This window comes from Lissotriton vulgaris, chromosome 8 (genome assembly GCF_964263255.1).
Source record: "Lissotriton vulgaris chromosome 8, aLisVul1.2, whole genome shotgun sequence".
Lineage (NCBI taxonomy): Eukaryota > Metazoa > Chordata > Amphibia > Caudata > Salamandridae > Lissotriton > Lissotriton vulgaris.
Genome location: NC_141696.1, coordinates 577877066 through 577892837, shown reverse-complemented (window position 1 = coordinate 577892837; position 15772 = coordinate 577877066). Strand labels below are relative to the sequence as shown.

The 15772-nt window shown below is 42.3% G+C and overlaps 1 protein-coding gene across 2 annotated transcripts in view; it reads right to left on the bottom strand.

Annotated features, from left to right (window-relative positions):
- PHLDB2 (pleckstrin homology like domain family B member 2) overlaps positions 1–15772 on the bottom strand; it is a 491624-nt gene that overhangs the window by 143839 nt on the left and 332013 nt on the right. For both annotated transcript variants that reach the window (XM_086934418.1, XM_086934419.1), the window contains one exon: positions 10445–10543. In XM_086934418.1, the coding sequence (XP_086790544.1) occupies positions 10445–10543 (99 nt within the window). The remainder of the gene's footprint in view (positions 1–10444; positions 10544–15772) is intronic.

Below are 15772 nucleotides of genomic sequence, written 5' to 3'. Positions count from 1 at the left end.
GAAGAGTTGCTTTGTTTTCCTTGTTGAGTGCACTTGTGGCCTTTCTTCGAGCATGGCTCCTGCTGTCTTGTCACATTGTTGAATGGTCTGTACAATCCATCTTGCAGTTGTTCATTTTGTGAGGCAAAAGCCCTACCCAGTGTGGGAGAAAGATATGAAGAATTGCTCTGCATTTCTGATTGTTTTTGCGGGTAGTACATAATCGCCCATAGGGCATCCAGTGTGTGTAGGGCCTTTTCTGGAGGGATTGTGGCTACTGGAAGAAGGCCAGTAATTGCATGGCCTGGTTAACATGGAAATGCGATACTACTTTTGGTATAAATCTTGGATTTGTTATAATGACAACTTTATTCTTAGTTATTTGAAGATAGAATTCCTTTGTGGTAAAAGTGTACATTTTACTCCCTCTTCTAAATCATGTGATGGCAATCAGGAAGGCCGAGTTATCTGTTCATTTTGCACTGACTCAAACTGTGATTTCATCAGTTGTGTTCTTACCACGTTTCTTGGATGAGATACCTTATTTGATTGCTTTAGGGATTGTTTTGTCACTGGTGTTATGAAGGTGCTTTTCCCTATTACTCTTCTTGTGTATGCTACAGTGGCCACTAAATGGATATTTAGCGAGGCGTAGGAAAGGTGTGAGGTATCTAATCACCATGGTGTCCTTCAACCAGTCTCTACGGTCTCTGTTCAGTGTTACACCAGTGTATGAACCTTGTAGTAGGCCATCTTGCTTCCCTAATTATTTTTTATCAACCTCACTGGTAGGTTTAGCTACCCAAACCCTAAGTCTTAAGGGGTCATGCCACCAGACTGTAGGAGCCTGATTCTGTGTGACACACTTGACCCCTTGTATTGTTAAGAGGTTGTGATGTGCCAGGAGCTTTATGATTTGTCCCTGTGACATCTCCACTAGATGAAAGAACTACGTTGGTCTCGCCCACTGTAGGCTATGAGAATTAATACCAGTTGCTCCTGTTTGAACCGTTGTATACGTGTGGTATCAACGGTAGTGAGGGAAAAGAGTAGACAGGTGTCCCTGACCATTTTATTGATAGGGAATGATTTGTGAACAAGCCCACGTGTGGCATGCACCACCAGTGGAAGAGTTTGTTGTTTACTACTTTTTCTTTTAACTCCCATTCATATGTGGTGTCTGTTTGCCTGCTTAATCTGTCTGTTTATCGGTTGAGCTATCATTGTATTGCCACTAGTGAGATCCCTTTCTCCATCACCTATTTCCAAATTACTTGGGGTAGTTTGGATTACTTGTGTGACGTTGTTCCCTTTGCTTGTAGCGGTGAATCATTGTTGTTGTATTGGCTGTTTTGAATGATACTATCCTTTCCTTGAGATGTTTATGGAAAGCTTTCAGGGCTAGTAAAAAAGCCTTGAGTTACAACACTTTTATGTGCTGTACTGCCTCTATTGGGCTCCATTGTCCACCGAAGTATAGGTTTAGCAGGTGAGCTCCCCATAATGTGTGGGGTGCATCTATTGTAATGGTCGTTAAGGGGATTGTTGGTCTGATACGTTTTCTCTTCATCTTGTTGCTCAAATTCCACCACTACATTTCCCTTAGTACTGGACCTGTAGCAACCACTAGATTGCCCATGTTGCTTGTGACCATTATTGCTATAGCCACTCTTGAGGTATTCTCATTTGAGGTCTTACCTGGGGTATCAAGGTGATGCATGAGGCCATAATGCCTATTGTTTTCCCCACTCCTCCCTGTCAGATGTTGACCCTTCTGGTAAAGGTGCATTTGATCCAACATCGCCCTGGACTCTTTTGGTCAGTGGAAAGGCTCTTGTACTCTGTGAGTTAAAGACTGCACCCAGAAAGGGCTAGTCTCTTTCTGGTTTTGGTAATTGCTTCTCATAGTTGAAGGAGAACCTCAGGCTGAGGAGTGTCGTTTTGACTTTGTCTATGCTGTTCTTGCATTCCTTGAAGGACCTTGCCTTTACTAGCCACTCATCCAGGTAGTGGTACACTTGTGTTCCCTTTCTTCTGAGGAGTGTTTTTATCACAGCAAGACACTTTGTGAACACTTTTGGTGCTGATTTTATTCTGAAAGGAATACCCTGAATTGGTAGTGCACCTTGCCCACTACAAATCTGAGGACATTTCTGTGTCCTCTGCTCAATGATATGTGCAAGTATGCATCCTTGAGGACTATGGTTGCCATGGGGATGACATCCTGTACTGCTGTCATCTTAACGTTTTCTGTTTTGATTGACCTGTTGAGTGCCCATAGACCCTAGATAGGTCTTAAAATCGTGTCTGACTTTGGTACAAGTATGTATGTAGTGTTTTTCCCTTCCTGGCATCATTTCTGTTGCCCTCTTTCTGAAGTGGTTTTTCATTTCTAGTCATAGGCAAACTTGTCCTTACCTGTTGATATTGTAATGTAATGTAATGTAATTTGACTTATATAGCGCACAAATCACCCGAAGGTCTCAGGGCGCTTGCTTAGGGAACCCGTCCTGGTATTCCCTTGTGAGATACCCCCGGCAGGGTATCCACAAGGTGAAAGCCAGGCATCCCGCCGCGAGGGGCCGTAGTGGAGATTAAGCAAGCTATTGCCCAGAGTCGCAGAGTGTGACCCCGTGAGTTGAGTAGGCACCGGCGCGAGAATTAACGAGTCCGTGGAATTTTTGAGCCCGAGACCCTGCCGCGTCGGGAATCGAACCCTGGTCCACGGCCGCTCTCAGCCTCCGGGTCTGCCGCCTCTAACCACTGAGCCACACTTCTCCACACCACTGAGCCACACTTCTCCACATTATTCATTTTCCTTAACCCCTTCCATGCTGCAGATGGCCCCCACCCGTCCCACGTGACGGTGGGCGCGTGCGGGGGGCCATCTGAAACCCACCCACTGATTAGGATGCCAGTACAGCAGTGGAATTCGCGCAGCGGTCAAGGTTTTAAAGGTATTATGGGAGGTATGTTTTTTAATTCTATGCAATAACCATGCCAGATGACCTGTAGTATTCATTTTGTCGGAGGTGATCTTTCCCCATTCTTCTCTGAACCCTCTGATACGACCTGCCAAAAGTCTTATGTAAGAGTTTTTTCTCTGTGCACTCCCTTTGCAGGGGTTGGTCTCTGTCTCTAGGGGTAACACCTCTTCCCTCCCCAATTCCTCAAAAGAAGTATCTTGCAAGTAATTCTGACTGCATTCAAGTGGAACTGTTGTGGCAGTGGTCTGTTGTGTGAATGTGGCCAGCGCACTGACAGGGGGCACGCCTTCCCTTGCAGATGTTCTTTTCCTCCGCCACATGTCCTCACGTAAGGGTTGTGCATCTGTGCGATAACATTAGTGCCTTTGCAATCTGTTTAGAAATTGTTTCCCACCACATCTTAGCGCGGTTCTGCTTAATCTTGCGATTAGCTTGGAAAGCGGTAATAGGTTTTGCACTATGTGGCAACCCCATCTCAAATGCTGTCACAGTCCTTCTCTTCTCGTGTTTTTTTTTTCTGCTGCACCTTCTTCTTTGCATTTTCTGTAATCCATCCCCTACCTCCATCCTGTCACCTCTCACTCTTTTTAATAACATACGAAAAATCAGCAGTAACCTATGCACAAATCAAACATAATAAGACCTTATGAGAAAAAGTTATTTCCCCTTCTTTTTTACACACTGCTCCCATAGAACTCTGAGCTTTGACAAAGCCTGTGGCCTGCGTGTCAGCAAACAGGGAAATGTTTTAGCTGCTTATTTAAAACAAGGTTGCTTTTACTCAAATAAAATAAATGAAAGAAATTATAGAAGCTGGTCAAGAATAGGTCTTGCATAAACATTTGCAATGCAATAGGTCTCGCATTTACGCGAGTTTGAGCTAATCACATTGCAAATAATTATGCCTTTTATTTTTGTTTTCGTTTTTAAAACATAAATAAAAGGCATTGTCATTTACAATGCCAATAGCTTAAACTTGCGTAAATGCGAGACCTATGGCATTGTAAATGCTTGTTTGTCCAGTGGTGGACCTTTTCACGTAGGAGAATTGGTTCTCTTCGTGACCTATTGCCATGACAAGAGTCTGCTAGTACATTTCTACTGAAGTAAGGAGGTCCTCTTGTAAAGCACCTAAATTTAATTCCACCCTTGGAGTGATGTCCTTTAAAGCTGCTACTTCTTTGATGGCCTTGTTACTCTGGTCAAAGATGCAGGGAAGCAAAGGGAGGAATTGGTTCCTCTTCTGGTAGGATAGTAGTGTCTCGAGCAGGAAACATGATTCCACTTGCTCCTCCTCTTCCAGTTGCAATCCATAATTATTTGCTGCTCTCTTTATAACTGCATTGCATGCAGTCATGACATTGGTTGGATGGGGGGTCTCAATGGATAGGAGTATATCCCCTCTCTTCTGGTGAGTCAACATATATGTCTTGCCACTCTTCCGTTGACTCCCCAGCTTGTGAAGGGCCATGTTTGAGAAACTGTTCTCCATCCTCAAAATGGAAAATCTCCTCCTCGATATCCTTCTTAGGTTCTGGTGTGAGTAATAGTTCCATTTCAGTAACCTCCTGCTTTGTTCTGCTCAGGGTTCAGGGGCAACTTTTTTTTTTAGAGAGAGAGTTGTCAAACTCTCTCTTTTTGTGCACAACGGCTTTCATTTTGACTTCGAGTGACCTCTTTTTTTAATCATTTCAAGAGATTTTTGTTTGGCGACAATTGTTTCACCCCTTTTCTTCAGCGTCTTCGTCGGTCCATTTGGCCCTGGAGAAGTCTTGTACTTCCCATGCTCCTGATCCTCTTTTGAGGCCGAAACTGATTGCGATTGTCTACCTCAAGCGGTATTCTTTGACTTAGATCCATGTGTTTTTCTCAGCATGTGTGTGCCTTCTGGTGCTAAATTTTTCAGCATGTTGTTATCAGTTGCGGCTCCTCGAGGGAGTGCTGTGGGCGGTGTGGCGGGGCGGGGGAGGGGCAGGGTGGGGGATAGTAAACTTCGGAATTGCGCCGAACGGAGTTGAGTAAAGAAAGAAAGAAATAAAACGAATTACATTTCATGCTGCATTGCAGATTTGGCATTGCAGTATGTGCAATGTAATTCTATTTGTTTATTTATTTCTTTACTCAACTTTGTTCTGCCCATTTTTGGAGTTTACTTGGGTAAAATCTAACTGGGGTGTGCTCCATACCCCTCTCTCATTCTCTGACACGTGGTCATACAGGGTTTTGGTCTTCTCACCTCTTCTGTGTTCATTGATGCCTTTCAGTTTTCCCCTCTCCCATGACATCCATCACTTACTCTGCTGTCCTTGACACTGTTTATGGTGATTTTCAATGAAAAATGATCCTACCCAGGGCAAGACCCTTTCTTCTTCACTACGGAGCTCTCTCTAGTGCTTCAAGACTTAACTGCGGAAATAAGAACCTTAAGATGGCGATAACGTTGTAGGATTTCCAGGCCGTGCGTATGACGTCGTACAAGAAGTGACATAGCACCAAATGGTCGACGACTTTATGACGCCCAGGCAAAAAAAAAAAGAAGATAAAAACAGACTGCAAACAGATAATTCCCGATGGTGGAATAATTCATAGCATTTGAATCCTAAAAAGATTCACACTGCAAAACCTACTCTGTTGACTGTTGGAGAGAAGTTCTTTTGATCTCGAGGGAAATTGTAGCAAACACTTTTCGATGTCGTGTAGAGAAAGGAACAGCCTAAGCTTCACTGAAACTTTGCTTTCTGTGCTAGTTGTCTGTTGTGCAGAAAGAAGAATACTATTCTTGACAAGAATTTTTAAGACTTTATAATTACATTCAGAAATTAATAGTTGTATTTCAGAATATCGAGCAGAAAAATATAGCACTACAAAAACATTGTAGACCGAATATTGATTACCAGATATCTGGATGGCAATTATATATAAATAAAGACATATAATGCTTAACTCTACATCTACTTACCTTAATAATATATTAATATATATTGTCAAGGTACATATATGTGGAGTTAATAATAAATCTATACTTTCCTAAAATACTTTTCTTCAATATTTTTTGTTGCAATATATTTGCAGTACGATATTTACAAGTCAATATTAAGCGTAAGTAACGTATTTAAAAAAAATATATATAGAGAGACTGGAACAAAAAATATTCTTCAGATTCCTAAATGAAATAAACTATTGGAAGGCGGGTCTTGTGTTATTTGGTGCTACATCTAAAAAAGCATCTCTTCCATTTTTCAAAACAGGTATAGAATACATAAAACCATTTTAAAAGCCCTGGTTCTTCCACAGAAGTCTTTGCTGGTGCCTTATCTTTCTGTTCTGTCATTGTGCTTACGAAGGACTTTTATGCAGTGACTGGAACCATGGAAAATAATGCGACCTTCCCCTCGCAGTGAGAATTAAAATAAAATCATGGTGCGCCAAGCTGAATAAACAGCGATTTTAGAACTTGTAAAGGGAGGACATTTTAGGTCATATTTTAGCGCTTATACTTTGCAAAGGCATACCATATTGCAGGAAGGGATCTGCCTCTGTTTATACTGAACGCGTTCAGGACTTTGAGTAACAATGTGAAGTCAGATTTGTACCTCAGAAAAGAAAACAAGTAGATGTGCACTGTTTCCAAGCTGAAAGCAAGGCAGACTATATCTTTAACCTGGGTCAAATAGGGTATTTAAAAGGGTAAAATAGTCAGCAAAATGTAATGAGGCCTAACAATTTCCCGTCATCGTACTTCCTGCATAACAGTAATGTAGGCTCCTTCCTGGGAAAAAATACCGTTCTGAGGCATCAACTATATTATCAGACAAAACCATTGCCATGTTTAATTTTCCTCATTTGAGGTAACAAAGCAAAAGACTAATAAAATAATGTTTATGAGACTTGTAAACCTGGACTCCACACACTAAAGACAGAACTTTTTTTATAACACACACATTACATTTACAATTGTGCAAGATACCGTTTCAACAAACTACCAAATATCTACTGGTTGTCTTCGACGCAAGTTCTTAAATCTCAACTTAAAGATACCTAACATTGGATCTGGTAAAGCTAAAAATATGTCACAAAGAAAAGAGATTTAGGCCACCATCGTGTCTGCATGAAGAGAAACTTAAAAAGTATGTCACAGAATAATTTCCTGGACGGTTTTTATGAGAGGAAAGGACTTCAGCATGACCAATGGAAACAGCAGGTGCCTCGTAAGTATGGTGCCAGAGCTAAAATTCAACTGTCATGGTTGGCTCTTGCAAATCCCTCATTTTTCTTCAATCACAAAGCCAAAAAATTTAAGCCGCACACCCAAATCACATTTTCTTATATATCCAATGAATGCAGCATAAGTCAAACATACAAAAGAAAGCACAATACCAACATAGTGGGTCATTTAAACTCTGGCGGGCAGCATGCCAGGTTGTTGGAGACCCATTTTGGTCCATTTAACATTGATTTTGCTTTCAGAAACAAACCCCCTAAGCAGGGATTTTTTTTCTGAAAAGCAAAGAACATTCCTCTTGATGCTCAGAGAAGGTTTCTTCCAATGCCTAAGGGCCATTGTCTGTGTTCTCTTCCCAGGTCTGCCATGCCAGACCCTCTGCCATTAAAAACCTGGCTGTTCCCCTTAATTCTAATTGGCAAAGGGGGCAAGTTTGGCCGTCAGACCCCCAATTTATAGAAGAGCTCGCGGTGTATTGAATTCTAAATGCCTCCCCCACCCCCCCAATAGTAGTCACTAATTAAGCTGTAGACAAACCAAACAGTCATAACATTTATAAAAGTGTGCATCAAATTCTATATCTCAGTTCAGAATTCTGGAAAAGCACTATGAATTTATCAGCATTTTTGAAAAAGTTGCTAATGCATGCAGGTTTAACGCATCAAAACAAGATATGATATAGGATGGAGTCTGCAGAGTCGGACAGGGAGGCCAATAGGTATAAAACAGTCTCCAATGCAGTTCAGTGCAAGCACTGGCGTTGAGGTGAAAAGATATAACCAATCACCCAATGCAATTCAATGAGAGATGAATATTCGACTGAGCGGAGCACAGACGTGATTGAAAACGGCTAAAGCCAATGGCTGATTGAAGCTGGTTAAAGAAAGTCAATAGCTGAAAGACAAAGACCTAAAGCCCAGTGTATATATATTGTAAGTGGTAGGTCTGTTTGACAGCTGTGCGGTCTAAACCTGGACCCAAAAAGCATTGGCAAAGTCAACAAGTCTGGGATTAATGTGTTAAGGCATTCAGTAGGCCTGATTTACAAAGGTAAACTTATACTTTTGTATGGGTCTAAGTTTCTTTTAGTATTCCCAAACTACAAGTTAATAGTAAGTTTATGACTTCAGAGACTCCGCAGTCAGGGCAGAGAACTAGATACATTATAATGTAGGAGAGGTATCTTTTTATGTGCTGCGTTCCCCACTCAGACTGTGGAGTCTCTTCATTTGTAAACTTACAGTTAACTCCTACTCTGTGAATACCAAACACCAAAAAAACCTGAAAACTTACACTAAAGTGTAAGCTTAGCTTTGTGAATAAGGCCTCTGTCAGTCTATTAAAGCCAGAAAGACAAAAGAAATTAAAGTGGTTCTAATTTGAAATAAAGGCCAGATGGCAATCATGGCCTCCGGGAGAAGTGAAGGTGCATATTAGTCTTCCCCAAGGTGTTTCCTGTGATGGAGGACAGGACATGGGTAGGGATAGGTTAGTTTACAGAAAGGGGCGGGTTAGGTAGGTTTAGGACATATGGAGGAAGGAAGGGCTTGTCCAGCATCTTACTGACTCCTAGCACCACCGGGAGGGTCATGGGAGTTTGTCCTATGACCACCCACCTACCCACCCTTCATATATGGGGGCTTTTTGTGGTGCTTGTTTGTAACAGTGTTGCGAATTTAGGACAGGTTGCAGGGTATAGGCGGTATCTTGGGGGGCTGAAGAGTCACATGCAGGCTTATTCACCCCTCGAGGGGAGAAGGGAGCACAGGTGACAGACGACGGTGTGTGTTTTTTTTTCTCAAGAAGGAAAAGAGTTTCATTGGAGGGGGTTTGGTAGGAAAATGAAGGACAGTCTGGATATATGAAAGGAGCTCAGTGAGTGGAAGAGGGAAGAATGAGCTTGGGGATGGAAGTTTGGTGTGAGGTGTGAATGGCTATAGGAGGAATAGGAGTGTCATATTGATGATGTTTAATGTTATTTGTTAAAATGTTTATAAAAGTTCAAAGTAAGAGTTTGCAATCTTGTCCTAATAGATTGAATGTTATGCTAAATCATGGACATGGAGTGTGTTTATTGCATGAGGGAGCCTTCTGCATGGTCTATCTTTAGTTGCTGTGACACAGAAAGAAGCAAATAACTTTAATGAAGGCGCTCTTGCCTCCGCACTTCATTTCACATAAACCAAAAACAGGACTGTAGCTAGGGCAAGGTAGTCTTCAATATAGTCTGCTTTTTGTTTCTATGAAATGCAAAGATTAAATGGGAAGGAAGCCTTAGATGGAAATAGGAACAAAACAGAGGCTCTCTTGGCTGGTACACCCGGTACCAGTGGCATTTATAAGTCACATAAAGCTTCAGTTAAGGCACCAAGGGAAAAGGGAGGACATGATCCAAAAGGAGAACTTTATATGAGATCCTCTGTATTCATTTCTAACATGACCTTTCTGTCTTTTATACTTTATCAGTCAGGTGTCATAAGGACAGCTATAGAGCACATTTTAAAGTGTTTTCTTCTAGCATTTACTTATATTGAAGTATTCACTTCTAAGCTAAAACAAAATCCCGGCTTTGTGCCATCAAAGACATTAAAATATCAGTCATGTCGGTATAGAACCGGCCAGGTAGCAATCCTAGTAATGATACTCAGGAGTAAGAGAAAGTAGTAGGAGGGAGCATCAAAGAGGCAACATACAAGGGAAGAGAAAGAGACAGGTATTAGATGGTGCAAAGAGGACTGGACACAAAAGTTAAAACCAGAAATAAGTAATAAGGAGGCGACAGAGAGAGAAATAGTAGTTGTAACATAGTCCTTCATGCTTGACAAAACACGCATGATTAGGCGGAAGGATACATGTATTAGTCAATAGCATAGGGTGAGAGAGAGAGAGAGAGAGAGAGAGAGAGAGAGACTTCACTGAGCTGTGACAAGATGAGATGGACAAAGTTCCAGGCCAATGGCTGAGAGACACTGATATATAAAAACAAATGGTTGAAAGGAGGGGTCCCAAAGCCCATTTTATGTATCTTGTCAGCAGTTTGTCTAGCTCACTGCTGCACTGTAAAAACTCAGACCTAAAAAGGAAAACAAACGTGCTGCTTGAGCCATAACCAGATCACATGCAATAAGTCATACAGGATTTTAAATTAGATTTCAACATTTTAGCTGGACTTGAATTGTCATCCCTATCAGCATCACTTTCTTTTTTATCAATACATAGTGTAGTTGGAAAACGTGCAGTTTACTTATGATCAAACCTTGTTTATCTCCTTCAGACTACTGCCATTGATTGGAAAGTGCTTTCCTCCTGTAAGATTTGAGTATTTCTTTTCCACATTACAAAGATTGTCTCTTTCCTGTTAGGGTACGAAAACAGAAAACTTTTAAACCGAGCAGTGAAACAAAACTGACAGCTGACAGTATTACACCAAAAGAGTTGTCTTTTGAGAACAGAGCGCACAATAATCATATTTGGCTGTCAGGCAAATCAACAAGTCATACACATTTGAGGACCTGTGGTACTGTGCTGTGACAAAAAAATAATTTTATACGTAACTTCCATGGATTGTGGAGCTTTATAATTGAGTGATAGAGGCATATCTTTTTTCCATGGCTCAGAATGGCAGAAGAGTGCTATGATGAAGCCCTGTATACAAAACAAGATATTATTATAACGAGTCAACACCTCAGCCCCATGATTTTTGCTCAGACTGAACAGGTAAAAAAGCTATTCTGAAATAATAGCTAAACTACAGGAGGCACCCAAGTTGATAAAAAAATATTTGCCTCCAACTTCTGTGTGCCACCTTGTTACTCTCTGTTTCAAAAGAGCCAGATTAGGTGGCCGGTCTTTTACGGTAAGAACTGCCCATCTTTGGAACTTCTTACCCGAGTTCATAAGGAAGGCTAATTCGGAATCTGCCTTCCGCAAACTCCTAAAAACCTGTTTTTTTAGCCTCCCCTAGCACCTATAACTCTTGGCAGTCTGCTTCCTCCTCCTGTTCTCCACAATAAGCGCCGGGACACCTCCGCTGGAGGTAGCTGTGCGCGAAATAATAATAATAATAATTAATGGTTGTACTCTTCTTTTTTACCAACCTAGTTATCTAACAGGTGTTTTCTGTCTCTGTGTCTTTGTTTAGCAATTTTTGCCATAGCAAAGTAGAACTTTAAGTAGATTCAGTCAGTTTTGTAACTTTTTTTTTTTACATTTTCTTTTTATTAACAAATTAACAAAGAGAAATGAAAGAAAAAACATCAGGTGAGGTAGTAACTTCACAGTAAATGCACCAAGTATCACACATTACAGATTCAATAAAACAATATACGATTCAGGGGATCACGGGGATTCCAGTGCCTCCTCCGTTGCTCGCCGCGCCGGGGCGTGCAGATCTTACCTTGGTGGCTATTCCAAGCCCCCCAGACCTTTTCCCATTTCTCTGGACAACCCCTGGCCACATACACCGCCTTCTCCCTTAACATGCACCAATCTAGGTCCTCCATCCATTTTGGAACCTGGGGAGGTTGGCTGGCTCCCCACAGCTGAGCAATATTCCATTTGGCTATCATACATGCCAGCGTCACCCATTGCTTACGATACACATTCAAGTCTCTGGGTTCCCATACATTCAGTATACATCTCCAGGCTTCTGGTCTAATCCTCTCCCCCAAAGCCCCCCCCCTATCTCATTGTGAACCTTCGACCAATATTCCTGCCCTTCCACGCAGTGCCATAGAATATGCATGAAGGTGCCCAACTCTCCGCACCCCCTTCGGCACTCAACACTTTCCACACGCCCCATACGCACCAATCTCGGCCCTGTAATATACGACCTATGCAAGATCTTTAATTGCACCAGTCGAAGCCTCATCTGGATCGCTACCACCTTCGGGGAGGAAATCGCCTCTGTCCAGTCCTCGTCATCCAGCTCTATCCCATCCGGGCTCCATTGCGATCTGATGCGTTCCAGGGGGCTCTACATATGATTAATACGCTTTTTGTATATTAAAGAGATGGTTTTCTTGGGGAGTTGTCCATCTAACACTCGATCCTCGAGTAGAGAGGCCTCTGGGAGTAGGGTTCCCCCGGGTATATGGGCGAGGAGGGCGTGCCTAATCTGTATGTACCGATAATACTCATTATCGTGCAGACTGTACTGTTGCTTAAGAGATTCAAAGGTATGCATCGCGTCACCCCTCCAAACATCCTTGATCCGAGAGATTCCGATGAGATCCCATTTATCAAATCCCTTGGATTTCCACAAGCTCCCAAGCTTCTCCGCGTTCCACAGGGGGGTTGCCAAGGACAGTTTCCCTTCCCAGGTGAGATACCTAGTGGCAGCATGCCACACATGGACTGCATGTGCCGTTGGGCCCATCAGCGCGAACCGCCCGGGTTTGGCATAGAGTGCCCTTGTGATGTCTCCACCTGGTGCCTGTCCTCTGTCCATGGCGTACCCTGGGTCTCCGGGGGGCCCGTACACGACATGATTCACCGCCTCAAGCTGCGTAGCCCAATAATACTTTCTTAGGTCTGGCAATCCAATCCCACCGTCATACCATGGGAGAGTTAGCTTGGATAAGGCTACCGAACCATCATTTTTATGGTTTCTTAGAATAGTTTTATTTTTTTTAGAAAGAGCACCTATTACACAGTGAGTTGATATTGCAACTCAATATCATATATTTTGATATAAAATGTATATTGATAGAGGTGAGAAGGTTTAAAAATGCATAATATATTGTTTTAAATGTTCCTTTTGTTGACGTTTCTTTTAAAGCAAATGGATCAAAGTTGCAGAAATTCAATTGGAGCCCAAAATAATATATTTGCCCTGACGAAGTAACAGGTGTTTTCGAGATGTGTTGGTAATGTCATATTGCTATAAACAAAAAAAGACAGGCGAAAAATGTTTTGCATCAACTTGCGGTTCTACCTATTGTTTGGTATATTGTAGATTCTGGACAGCGTGTGGGGTGCATACACTACCCTCTTCTGGGAAGCACTAGCGCACAGTTCCATTTCAACTATTGCCCCCGCCCTCCCTTTTTAAAGAGTTTGTCAAAGATTCTGATCAAAAGTTGGTAAGATTCGTAATAAGTGATGAAAACAATTAAAAAAGAAAATGTGCATCTGTTTGAAGTAAGATACCATTGTTCATTAGTGCCTGCAGTCCACATTAAGAGAGATCTCGGGACATACATCACATACAAAATATGCAAGTAGCTGGATATTAAGACATATGTCAGCTACTTACTGCAGAAATACATTTGCGGGCCAATGGGCACCTGTATGAACTGTAGAAATAGACAAGTGATTGGTCGCAGCCTTTCAGCCCACCCACCTTAAAGTACCACACTTTAAAACTGATATATTCACCCAAGCGACCCCATTTCCACAAAACGGAAATGGACTGTGATGAGATTCTAATGGCAGAGGGCGACGTCTAGAAATACTAATTAACATTCATTGAAATCTGTAGTAGGTTTATTGACTAAAAAGTAATAAACATTTACACAAAACGAAAAAAAGCAATACCATATACAACAGCGATATTCTTGCTAAGGATAACTTCCAAATGACTAAAATGCTAAATCCACAAACTGATGTTAGTAAGCTCTCCGGCAAGCACTAGAAAATATCTTTTGTAACCAAAACGACCTGAATCTGCCTCCTTTGCTGCATCAATGTGAATTGTGCCATAATTTTTAAACATACAGTATACTGGGCAGCTGTAAGGTATGGTCTTTCTTCTATTTCATTGTCGTTCATGATGTTATTCTGATGTAATGGCATTCTGTATGTTTTCACGTTCCACTTCTTGCTTCCTCGCGGAGAGTGTATCTTCAAACATGTTTATGTTTGAAGATGCATCTCTCGAGGATGTTCTTACAGTTTAAGGCTACAGCTGTCATTGAATCATTGAGCTGTTGTAATTTTGAAGAGCCGGTTGCACTCCCGTGTTGATGCTGGAAAACTTGGATTAAATTTAATTTGGATTTCACTCGGACCTGTGTTTCTTCATTTCTGCATGACCACCTCTACTTTACAGCAGCCTGCCTCGCACATCTCAAGAGGTACGTGCTTTTCATTCCCATTACAGATGTTCTGCCCTGATGGAGTGAGCCAGCGAACGAAGTTTAAAAAACACGCATAGCTTCTTACTGCACAATGTATCTTACACGCTTGCTGATAATAGTATTTAAAGTATGTGAAGTATGCCATGACACATCTTGCTAAGCTGAAAATAATGTGGGCAGATAGAGCGAAATTCTCCATGGGTGCAGAAACCCCTCTTGACTTTACATGTCAGTGTTATCTGTACCAAAATCCACTTGTACAGATATTTTCCCAGAATTTTCCCCTAGTAAATAATAGCAAGTTTGACCTCGTGGTATGTACCCGGGAAAAATAGCGAGGTGTGGACTTTATGACACCCAGAAATGACCAGATGTAGTAAACTTCGCACTATTCATATTTACGACCACACAAACAGGTGTTTGTGCAAGGTTCGAAATTATCCAGGCCGCTTGTCATCAGAATCTAATAGAAGGTAAGTATGGGCCTCTCTCCGCTAAGGTGCAATACCTGGGGGTGCCAATAGCAATGCTGGCATAGAGAGAAGGATTTTGCTAATAGGATTGTGGCATTTCCAACTCTGCGAGCAAGCATCCAAACCAGGCCCCGACTGGCCGTTGCGGGTACCGGGCAATCCCCCGATGCGCCGCAAGGGTGGGGGCCGGTTTGGGACCCCTGGGGGCCGTTTTTGTTACAGGGCCGTAATTGCAGGCCTGTAACAAAATCGGCAGAAAACCGGCCCCGGCAACGAGCTCAGCTGCACCCCCGGACCCCCCCCCCCCTTCGGGAGTGGGGCGGGGGGCCGGCGGGCCGGCCGAGCACTTTGCCAGGGCCGGTTTTGGTTTCCTGATCCAAACTCAACATCATGTTGTACGATGTGGCAATATGAGCCACATAATTTCGACCTCACTAGGTGGACAGGCTCTCTCAAAGGTTGTAACCTCTAGAGCAGATATGTTTGAGAGCATTCCGGTGGTGGGGTTCATTGAGAGGAGATCCAGGATTGGGTCAATATATCAAACACTCATCTCTGATATGCCTGATGATCTAATTGCCCAAAGTGATAAGTGGGACAGGAAATTTGGTCAAAAAGTGACAAATCTGGCAGCCTCTTTGGAGTTGGCTGGCTAGACGTTAATCACTGGCAGTTTGAGATCCCAACATTATATGGCTGTCTTAGATTTAAATTATACTCCTGGCAAAATTGCCAAATGGTCTAATCACCGAGGAAGTCTGTGCAGCAGATGTGGAACCTGGGCTGTTGATACAATACATATGTTTTTTTCCTGTCCCAAGTTAATCAACTATATTGAAGTTGTTGAGCTATTTCTTGTTTAAATCACTGGTAAAACCCTGACTCTTACTCCTGCTTTAGTTATCTTGGGGGTCTATCAATCACAAAATGGCACCTCACGCAGTAAACCAGAGCAAGGCTTTCTGTTCATTGCTATGTCCATGTTTAGGGCTTGTATAACGCTGCAATGGATTAGTCCTGATTCCCCCACCT